Source organism: Megascapheus bottae, chromosome 7 (assembly GCF_031878675.1).
Source record: "Megascapheus bottae isolate mThoBot1 chromosome 7, mThoBot2.hap1, whole genome shotgun sequence".
NCBI lineage: Eukaryota > Metazoa > Chordata > Mammalia > Rodentia > Geomyidae > Megascapheus > Megascapheus bottae.
Genome location: NC_143515.1, coordinates 46,270,947 through 46,281,686, shown reverse-complemented (window position 1 = coordinate 46,281,686; position 10,740 = coordinate 46,270,947). Strand labels below are relative to the sequence as shown.

The following is a 10,740-nucleotide window of genomic DNA, read 5'->3' as shown; positions in this document are numbered from 1 at the left end:
TGTGGTGTTGAAAAAATAGTCTACACATTTAACTTAAAATGTCCATAAACTAAAACATTTAACTGGATAAAAAGTTTTACAAAGGATATCTGAATACTAAGATACCTTATTCTTCATTATAAATAGGGAAATGAGTGTCCTTTATTTTTTGCCAGTCCTGGGGCATGAACTCAGCCTGGGCACTGTTCTTGGACACTGTTTGCTCAAGGCTAGAGCTCTACCACTTGAGTCACTTGCGTCACAGCACCAATTCCGGCTTTTTCTATGTATGTGGTAATGAGGAATCAAACCCAGGTCTTAAGTGCATCCTAGGCAAGCATGCTACCAGTAAGCCAAGCTGTTTATTTTTCATGGCTTTTTATGGTTAGACATGCCTGGTCTCAGCAAAAAGTTATGTTACAAGTTAAAGTTAGCCTTAGAACGGTGAGGAGGTCAGCCACTTCCAGCCATTCGGTGCCACGTGGTTTTGAGCTAGAGGCCCAAGGGCGCCTTGAACCTGAGGGGGTTGGGAGGAGCAGGAAGCCTCTGGGAACCTTCGCACCAGGGTTGCGGCATCCGTCCGGGAAACGCGCAGCAAGCGCACGCCCTCGGCTTCCGGTTCCGGCCGGATCCCGGGCCAGGACCTCGTTTCGGTCCCCGTGGCAGTGGCATGGCGGGTACCGAGATGCGGTCTGCGCTGGAGCAGCGGCTCAGCGCCCTCGCCATCCGCACGGAGGTGGTGGAGCACCCCGAGGTGAGGGTGTCGTCCTAGGAGTGAGGCTGTGCCGGCGCTGGCTGGCCAGGGCGCCCCCGGGGCAGCGGAGACTACGGGGAGCACAGGACGTCACGCCTGTGTGGGGTGATTCCACTCGCTGCGCGGGCACGCCTGCGCGGCTGCCACGCATTCGGCACACAGGTGCTGCAGGACACTGAGGCTTAAGGTTTGGTGGGTTTCTGCAGCTGGCAGAAATCACCCCACCCCCGCCTTACTAAATAAAATTTCATGTTTTCGTGTACGGATTTATATGCAAATGCAACTTAGCTTTCCTCACAAGTGTAACATAAAATTTTATTGCTATTTTTTTTGGGGGGGGGTAGTTCTGGTGAGGCTTCACTATTGCCAAACATGGCTGAGAACACAGGGTATTAGTCCAGGTTTTGCGGTCTTCTCATCTTGAGTGTAGTTACGAATTTGAGTGTAGTTACCATATGGTTTGAATGACTGGAAAATCATAGGAATCTAGGACTGTATGCTCTTAATATCCCCAAGTTGAATTTTTTAAAACGTATTTATTGTGTTTATGTGGTACTAAGAAATAGAACCCAGGGCCTCATGCTAGGCAAGCACTTTACCACTAAGCCACATTCTTTGCCCCCAAGTTGAAAACCAAATTTTCCCGGAATTTGATGGCATGGCCTGCACAATGCAATAGAAACCCGGGCTGAAGGAGGTGGAGGGAGGGAAATGGGGACAAAAACATGAGAAGGGGTATCAATGTGTGAGAAGTAATGCACCTACTACCCGACAAATGTGGCTGTAACCCCTGTATACATTATCTGACAATGGGGGGGAAAAAGGGAAATTGAAGCTGAAACTGAGATAGGAAACTGTAATGGGCTACTGAGAGACTTCTGCCAGTTAAATTCAGAGCATTAAGCGTGCCTTCATCTTGCTGTTTTCATGTGGCAAACAAAATACAAATGTATGGGTGCATAAGCATATTATACTGCTTCTAAACTCACTTTGTGATATTTTTTGTAGGTGTTTACGGTTGAAGAAATGATGCCTCATATCCAACATTTGAAAGGCGCTCATAGTAAGAACCTATTTCTTAAGGACAAAAAGAAAAAAAGCTACTGGCTGGTGACAGTTCTTCATGACAGACAAATTAATTTAAATGATCTTGCCAAGCAGTTAGGTGTTGGGAGTGGAAATCTGCGGTTTGCTGATGAAGCAGCCATGCTAGAAAAACTAAAAGTTGGTCAAGGCTGTGCCACACCCTTGGCACTCTTCTGTGATGATGGAGATGTGAAATTTGTTCTGGATTCTGCTTTTCTGGAAGGTGGACATGAAAAGGTGTACTTTCACCCAATGACTAATAGTGCAACCATGGGACTGAGCCCTGAAGACTTTCTCACATTTGTGAAGACAACAGGACATGATCCCCTAATACTGAACTTTGATGAAAACTTACTGGGTTAGTGGTCAAAACAGATTTAGTAGCTAGGTGCTGGTGGTTCATACCTCTAATACTAAGCCAGCCTAGATAGGATAGTCCAGGAGACTCAAATCTCCAATAAATATCTCAGAAAGATGACTGTAGAGCTGTTATTTACATGATAGAGCACTAGCCCTGATTACGAAAGCTTACGGGAACTCAAGATGTAGCTCAGTGGCAAAAGCTCGTAACATCCTGGGTTCAAACAGAAAAGTACCTGGGCTGGGAGTTTGGCCTAGTGGTTAAAGTGCTTGCCTAGCATGCATGAAGACCGGGGTTTGATTCCTCGGTACCACATACATAGAAAAAAGCCAGAAGTGGTGCTGAGGCTCAAGTGGTAGAGCTATAGCCTAGGACAGTGCTCAGGCCCTGAGCTCAAGCCCAGGACTGGCAAAAAAAAAAAAAAAAAGTACCCAAAAAGAAAACACAACAACAAGAAAAAGCTGAGGGAATTCCCTCTCCCCAAGTTCAACCCCAGTATTGGCACATACAAAACAATTTGTTTCTGAAAGCTTTTTTTTTTTTTTAATTTTTTTAAGTATTGAAAATGATAAAAGTGGTACTTCTAAAGAGTTATCTTAAAAGCTTTCTTGCTGAGAGTTGGTAGAGTGCTCACCTAGCATGCATGAAACCCTGGGTTCGATTCCTCAGTACCATATACACAGAAAAAGAAAGTGATGCTGTGACTCAACTGGTAGAGCTCTAGCCTTGAGAAAGCCCAAGGACAGTACTCAGGCCTTGAGTTCAAGCCCCAGGACTGTCTCCCCCCCATTTTTTTTTTAGTTTGTTCAGAGGTTAAGAATGTGAAATTTGTATTCCATACTATTTATGATACCATTTCTAAAATAATTCTCCCTTTTGTTTTTGTGGGCCACATCACATCAGGGAAATGGAAAGGAGGCCTACCTTGTGGCCCAGTGCTCATTTCCTGGTTTTGGGACCCAACCTGCCTGTCACCTGGTTGGAAGGCATGGCTGTGAAGGCTACTTCTGGTATTGGCCCGAACACTTCCGCCCTCTCTGACAGCACCCGATTCCCCTGCCCACCTATGTGCTGATTGGCTCTTGCATCCTATATTAGCTAAACTTACTTTCTCAATAAACGAGTTCTGCCTTGACAGGTCTCCCTGAGGCATCTGAAGGAGGGCTAGGGGGCCCTCAGCCCGCCCTCTCCTTTCTGTTGGGGCGTGTTCTCTCTATCCCTCCTGCTGGTCAGGAGGGACCGAGGACTAAAAATCCGACAGTTTTGATAACTGAAACAGTATTAAAGCCTAGGAAAATGTAGATTTGGATGCAATGTAAAAGAAAAATATGAAGCTGGCACAGTTGGTCACTCAAGAGGCTGAGATCGGAGGATCAAGGTTCAAAGCCAGCCTCGACACAAAAGGACTCTGAGACTTACCTCCAATTAGCTTCTAGAAAATGAGTGGGGCTTGGCTGAAGGGTAGGCTGGTAGCCTTGAGCTGTAGAGCTCAGGGACAGTGCCCAGGCTGAGTTCAAGCCCCATGAGCCACCAAAAACATGGGCTTTAGTCCACCTACGGGCTGTGAACTGTGATCCTCAGATCTCAGCCTCTGGAGTAGCTAGGATTACAGGCATGAGCCTTAGGCTCCAGGCTTAGCTTAGCGGATTTTTAAGCAGGGTATGTTTTTGCTTCTAGAAGTTTGTTACCTGTGCTCTACTATTCCAGGAACAAATAATTCATACATTTTAAACTGCTGCTCTTAGTGTGAGATTTCATACATCACTGAATTGTTTGCCTGGCATACCCATACTCAAACTCTGCACTATTTTTTAAAATTATTATTACTTATTGAACTCTTGATTAGCAGACTGGTAGTGTCAACTCTGGTGATACCAAGTGCTGGTGTCCTTATAATCTGTCATCCTTCCTAGTCACTGTGACCTCACCTGCCTCACTTTTCCTGGTGCTTGAAGTCAGGGCCTGGAACACACTTTGCTCAAAGTTAGTGCCCTGCCACTTGAGCCCCAGTGCCACTTCCAGCTGAGTATATGGTACTGAGGAATCAAACTTAGGATTTCGTGCATGGTAGGCAAGCACTCTACCACTAAGCAACATTCCCAGCTCATGTAGCCATTTTTATTTTGTATCACAAGGGAAAAAATGTACAGCTGGGGACTGGAGGCTCATGCCTGTAATCCTAACTACTCAGGAGGCTGAGATACAAGGATCACAGTTCAAAGCCAGCTTGGGCAGGAAAGTCCATGAGACTTATCTCCAATTAACTACCAAAAAGGTCAAAAGTGGAAACAACATCCACAAGAGAACAACACAGTAATACAGGTATATTTGAAAAAGATATTCATGTAATTTTTATTACGTTATAGTAGGTATTACTAGTTGCTGTTGTCAATTTCTGACTGATCTTATTTAGTAAGTTAACTTATTTTAGGAATATATGGTAGGAAAAGCTGTTCAGATAGGACTTAGTAGTATTTGTGGTTGAAATTAAGGTATCCACTAAGGGTCTAGCTAAATACCTTCAGATAAGTTGGACTATCTAGATTGTATTTAAACCTATGTTGGGACTGACAACTAATACTAATCTTTCTCTCCAAAACTTGTTAGGACTCATCCCCAAAGAATTAGAACCCAAACAATTATATAAAAATATGGGCTGTGTCTGAAACTGTTCTGTAAGGCAAAGAAAGCATTTGGATTAAGCATAATTTTTAAATGATTACTAATCACTTGTTATAAATATTACCTGCTTTATTTCTTTTTATGTCAGAAAAGTGAATGTTAATCCATAATCCAACTTAATTTTTTAAGAAACAGAATTAAAACGAAAGCGTTTTAAAAAGACAAACACAATGGTGCCTCTTATCAGGAGTTGGAATCCTATGGCTAATATATTAGATATTGCCAAGTAATAAAACATTTTGGCACTCAAATCCTTCATTAGCATTAGTTTTAAAGGAAATATTACAGCTTTTGTGTTACTTGATTTGGTTTTAATAACAATTAAAAGTACAATAGCAAACACTGAAGAAGAAACCCCTTAGAAGAAAAAGACAGTTTAAAATCAGGTTTTGTTAAAAGGTGTTATAAGTGCAACATTATCCATTAAGCATTCCTTTTAAGGCATTTTCATTGTCCAAATATCTCAACATGTACATCAAGGTTTATATTATAAAATGGGTTCCTTTTTTAATATTCACTCAAGGCTTAAAGAATACAATTCAGGACTAAGTAGCTGAAAAGAAAGTTTACCACTTTTCTCATAAAAAGTAACTTAAAATACAAGTTATTTAACATACATTATTATTTCCTATTAGAATTCCAGATTTGGTACAGTATTGTTTTCTTGACAGAAACTTAAGACAGTATAGGCTGTAGTACTTGATTTGTGAGGTGGCTACAATTCTATAATATGCACAGTGATTTTTAAATAGGCTTTGCCATGATTTGCATGAAAGGTGCTACATATAAAACTTGTGAATTCTTTGGTAACCACCCATTCAAAAACTTGGACCAAAATACTTCATGGTCAGATCTGAAGCACATTAGAGTTCTGGGATGAAATGATTACCCTGTATATTGATTTTTTTTTTTTCAGTTTCCTTGGGGACTTAGGCATTCTTAGAATAGAGCCAGATTAAAAGCATGTTATGAAAATGGCCCAGATAAGTTTCCAGTTAGCCTTCTTTTGTTTGGCAGAAGATTAAAGAAACAGAGTGGCCTCTTACAAACTGCCTCTGGGGTTAACTTTTCATGGAATCTGGGTCTGGGGAGGGGAACAGCTGAGAGAAAGGGCCTTAGAAGGGCCTCAAAAACATTTGGTACATGATGGGACATACTTGTATGCTTATCATCAGTTGCTTTTGTATTGATAATTTGGTATGACCTTTAATCAATGTTATAAATATCTAAATGGCTTTTGGCAGAAAAAGGTTCCCCACTTCTGGAGTCCTTTCTTGAAATGGTATAAAAATGTAATGGATATAACTGAGAATGCTTGTATGTTGTAGTCATATGAGTTTTTCACTTGGTTGTATCTGTCTTTTCTCAGAATTTAGTACTTCACAGCCTGTCATTCAGTATTTCCCTTTGAAGCAATAGTGTGTTGGCTAATTCACAAGTGTTCTATTTTAGGATATTAGTATTGTAAAGGGTGAGATTACTTACCATCATTCACTCTCACTGGGTCACCTCACACTCATTAAGTTTCAACTTTCAGTAATTGTCCTGGGATATGTCCTAGTTGTGCAAATTTGATGCTAGTTAATATAAATCTAAGTTACCCACTTTGTTTAGCTAAAACATAATTCTACATTTACTTTCAACTTACATAACTCAAAATTAATTTACAGTTTTTACACATTAAGTGTCTCTAGGCTGCCATAATACCAATTTACCAAAGTTATGTACTTGAATCCAGGGAGGCATGATGGAAAGAGGTATTTCACAGTCTAGAGAATACGTTTTAAATATTTTGTCGTGCAATATTCATATTGCAGTATGAATGCTTTGTATTTACATTTACATAGCACCTTTCATCAAGAGTTTCAAAGTGATCTTACAGTATTATTTGCTGACAAAACCTACACTGATGGTGGCACTGAGTTAAGATAAATCCAAGCTATCTTTCCATATAAATTTCTAAACATGCTGCCTCTATTTTACTGATGGCCTTTCCAATGGGACTAAACACAACATTGCTACTGGCCTACCACTTACAAAAAGGAGAGACAGACAGGGAAGAGGATTTTCTCATGGTTACTGGGTTAGTGATGATACACATAGTTCATAAACAACATTATGGAATATGGAATTATTCCAAAAAGTTCTTTAGAGCTAGTAATAAGAGCCTAAGAAGTGTCCTGTTAAAATAAAGTCAGTATAATCTCATTTCAGAAGATTATTTTGATATTTTTATGTTAAACAATGAACTTGCATCAGTGCATTGTATTTTACCTCATAAGAAAATAAAACTGTGATATAAAATTGGAACTACTAAAAATTGATGATTCCCTGGGTTAACTAAACCTACTTTTTGTGCTTCTTCCAAATGTTTAACAAACATACAAATATTTCAAAAGTACCAATAATAGTTATCAACTTTAATGTAATATTATAAAGGACAAAAACAAATTCTTATTCATGATAACCTTAATAATAAATGAGTTCTTGGCAAAACGCAGATAATTATTTACATTATTTTTTTGCCATAAGAAAACTTCTTAAGCAATAATCAGCTCTCAATTAAAAAAAAAAACGCACACATACGTAACTCAACTGCAAAGAAGTGAAATGAGCTAAAACAAGAGCTTCATCTTGGGAATGCTATGCTGGAAAACCATTCTAAAAAGGTTTCAGAAAAAACACTTTTATCTTGGGATCCATGTGTAAATGTTAAGTGTGGCTTAATGGGAATATGGAAAAATAATATACCTTTTTTGTAATATATTTAATGTAGTTTTTCAGATGTATTTTATAAACTGAATTTCTTTTGGAGTGCACTAAAGTAACTGGCCTCAAAAGAAAGTACCAACACATGCAGCCTGCTAACCAAAAAAGGCTCTAACATGCCAAAACATTTTTTTCTCTGTTTCTTGATATATAAGTACATTCCCACAAAATACTACAGCATTTAACTTAGGTTTACACAACTAAATATAAATGGCTAGATTCTGGCTAATACTTAGCATTATGCAAATATGAACAAATGCATGACTGATGAAAAGTAGATTGTTCTTGAAATATTTCTTATAACACTTGACCTTAAAACACTTTGTCCTTAGTGAGAGAATGTCCTTTATTCAGAGTTAACGATACAATATATTGTTAAGTCCTAAAACCTTCTAAAACTTTTGGCAGTTGAATCCAGTAGAGCTCCTTGATTCAAGGAAGGAATGAAGGTTTGTATTTCTTGCCTGCTCTATTCACGAAGGATTGTTAAAGGTCTCCTTCAAGATTTTTAAGAAATGGCTCCTATAGTTGCTAGGTGTCTTGTTACTTCACAAAAAAAGCTTCACACTGAGAAACTGAAGGGCACTTTTCTCTCTGTATTTAGTTGGAAGGTAGAAAGAAGAAAGAAAATATAAGAATAGGTAAGAGGGATATAAACTTTACAGAGCAGCCTCAATTAGAAAGCATGCAGCAGATATTTCTATTAGAATGCAGATGTGACAGGAAAATCAGATACAACTTTTGAGAGGCTTTTTCATAAAATAATCATCTAATTTATTCTTAACCATCAAGAAAGGGAAAAACTGTATTTTTGCCACAAAATGCAATATTATTTGCTAATAAAGTTTAAACTGAGGGGAAAGTAGGTTTCAAAGATTGATTCCCTAAGATGAAAGGCAAAATTTTGCCTTTGGCAACCAATTAATGTTGCTTTGCTAGTATGTCAGAAAAATCAATGAATCAAGCAAGCAATATTTACATCTGTTAATGCAATATGCACTTGTTCTCATATTTAATTTGGTTAGTTTTGATAAATGAGACTAATCTCATTTACATTTGAAGCAGTTAACTCACCACTTGGCCCACATGTCATGTAGTGGGTAACAGAATTAGGAGCTTTGTTGCTCCCTAGACCTGCTTTTTGAATTTCTGCTTTCTTGTACTTTGTCCACATCTGCAGGAGAAAAGCATTTCATGTTATTTAGACAAAGGTTATTAAACAACACAATTCATGACAAGAAACTTATTAGGGCAAGAAGGATGTTTTAAATGTGTGGAAAAATTACTAATCTGATTAATCCCATTACCTAAAGACTAACTTTTATACTCTAAAGCCATAAATAACATTATGAAAAGCTATATCTTTAAAAAACCTATAACAATTACATTTTTTTCCTTATTGTCAGAAGGCTTTTGCGTACATACATTACTATATTTATGTATTAAATGGTCACCAAACAGCTTTAAAGAAAAAAGCAACTTTTTAATGCAACAGAAGAAATAATCACATTGAAATATTTATATGATTTACTGAGAAAACTAGTACTAAGGACATTTTACAGACAAATATACATACTCAACATGGGTTATACCTAAATTTGCTTTGCTCAAAGTGGACCTAACATGATATGTATTCACAGTACCAAATTATAATGTATAAATTATAGAAAGATAAGCCAGAAATGCAAAAGCTATTCATCCAGTCTCATTACAGAGTAATAAATCTTCAAATAGTTTTCTAATCCTTGGTGAATAGTGAAGACTATCTAGGTAAATATTTATGGAAATAATAGCTGCTTAAGTCAGAGTTGCTTCACTTATCAAGTAATTTTGAACAGCTATGTGAATTTTCATTTATAGAAGTTATCTTAAATAAAAACTGTAGGGAAACATTTTTTTAAAAAAATTAAATGTTTCCACTGCTGTGAAGAAACATAGGTGAGATTAGAGAATTTAAGGATTAACAGTTGGTGATGCATTTTCAAACATTCCTCCTGTATACTATATATTCTTTTTGAAAACATGAGATGTGACCTTTAATTAGTAAATAATTGTTTTCCTTATAATAGTGTTAAAGCATGTAGTTTCTGATTGTGTTCCTGTGATTACCTGTATTAGAATTTTTTTTGGGGGGTGGGTCATCTAGAGTAGCTAGGATTACAGGCATGAGCCACTGTACCCGGCTTAGAATTGTTTTAAGTAATAGCTATGAGGTGTGGAGAACCATGAATAGCAATGTAAATAGAAAGGGCCTAAACCCCTGAAATGACCTGTGCAAGTTCAAGATGTTAGCTCACTTTATAAAGAATACAAATTTTACCGGGCATGATGGCTCTGGCCTGTAATCCTAGCTACTCAAGAGAGAGATCTGAGGATCAAGGTTCAAAGCCAGCCCAGGCACGAAAAGGACCTGAGACTCTTATCTCCAATTAACCTCTAGAAAAGGGGAAGTGGAGCTTGGTTCAAGGGTAGGGTGGTAGCCTTGAGCTAAAGAGCTCAGGAACAGTGCCCAGGCCAAGTTCAAGCCCCATGACCCACCAAAAAAATAATATTAAATAAATAAATAATACAAATTTCACTAAGCAAAGTTTGTTTTGTTGACTGCGTGTGTGTGTATTGGCCACACTGGGACTTGAACTAAGGACCTTTTGCTCTCTGTCACTTGAACCACACCTCCATTTTTGGCTTTTTGCTGGTTGACTGACTGGAGATCAGAGACTCATAGTTTCCTGCCCAGGCTGGCTTTCAATTTTTCGGGTCAGGCTAGCTCTGAACTATGATTCTCAGATCACAGACACCTGTGCAGCTAAAAATACAGACAATAAGCAACTACTGCCTGGTAATTTTTGTCATTAACCAAAATGGCAGAATCATTCCTGAGATCAAGATATATTCATCAAGAAGTAAGTAAATCAGGGTCACAGGGTTACCCTCCCCCTTAAAAAAGTTTAGCTGACTTGTTTTAAGTAATCTGAGTGCAGGCAATTTAAAAGCCCAAAACAGTTTTTCTGCTCAAGATTGGAACTATACTACTTGAGCCACAACTCTAAAAAAAGCCTAAGATATGTCTTCAGAATACATTTGTTTTGCTCGAATGTGTTTTTAACAG

General features: G+C 38.3%; 2 protein-coding genes across 5 annotated transcripts in view; one reads left to right on the top strand and one right to left on the bottom strand.

Annotated features, from left to right (window-relative positions):
• Positions 1-609: 609 nt before the first annotated feature.
• LOC150060735 (prolyl-tRNA synthetase associated domain-containing protein 1) lies at positions 610-2,297 on the top strand. Its single transcript, XM_090336905.1, has 2 exons — positions 610-733; positions 1,742-2,297. The coding sequence occupies exons 1-2, from the start codon at positions 650-652 to the stop codon at positions 2,180-2,182; spliced, it is 525 nt and encodes a 174-aa protein (XP_090193031.1). The 5' UTR covers positions 610-649; the 3' UTR covers positions 2,183-2,297.
• Positions 2,298-4,545: 2,248 nt separating this feature from the next.
• Ccdc88a (coiled-coil and HOOK domain protein 88A) overlaps positions 4,546-10,740 on the bottom strand; it is a 97,403-nt gene continuing 91,208 nt past the window's right edge. For 3 of the 4 annotated variants that reach the window (XM_090336900.1, XM_090336904.1, XM_090336902.1), the window contains 2 exons: positions 8,706-8,805; positions 4,547-8,225 (listed from right to left, as the gene is read on the bottom strand). In XM_090336900.1, the coding sequence (XP_090193026.1) occupies positions 8,741-8,805 (65 nt within the window). In that variant the 3' untranslated portion in view covers positions 4,547-8,225; positions 8,706-8,740. Of the gene's footprint in view, positions 8,226-8,705; positions 8,806-10,740 lie in introns of all 4 variants that reach the window. The other variant, XM_090336903.1, reaches the window with a different exon arrangement.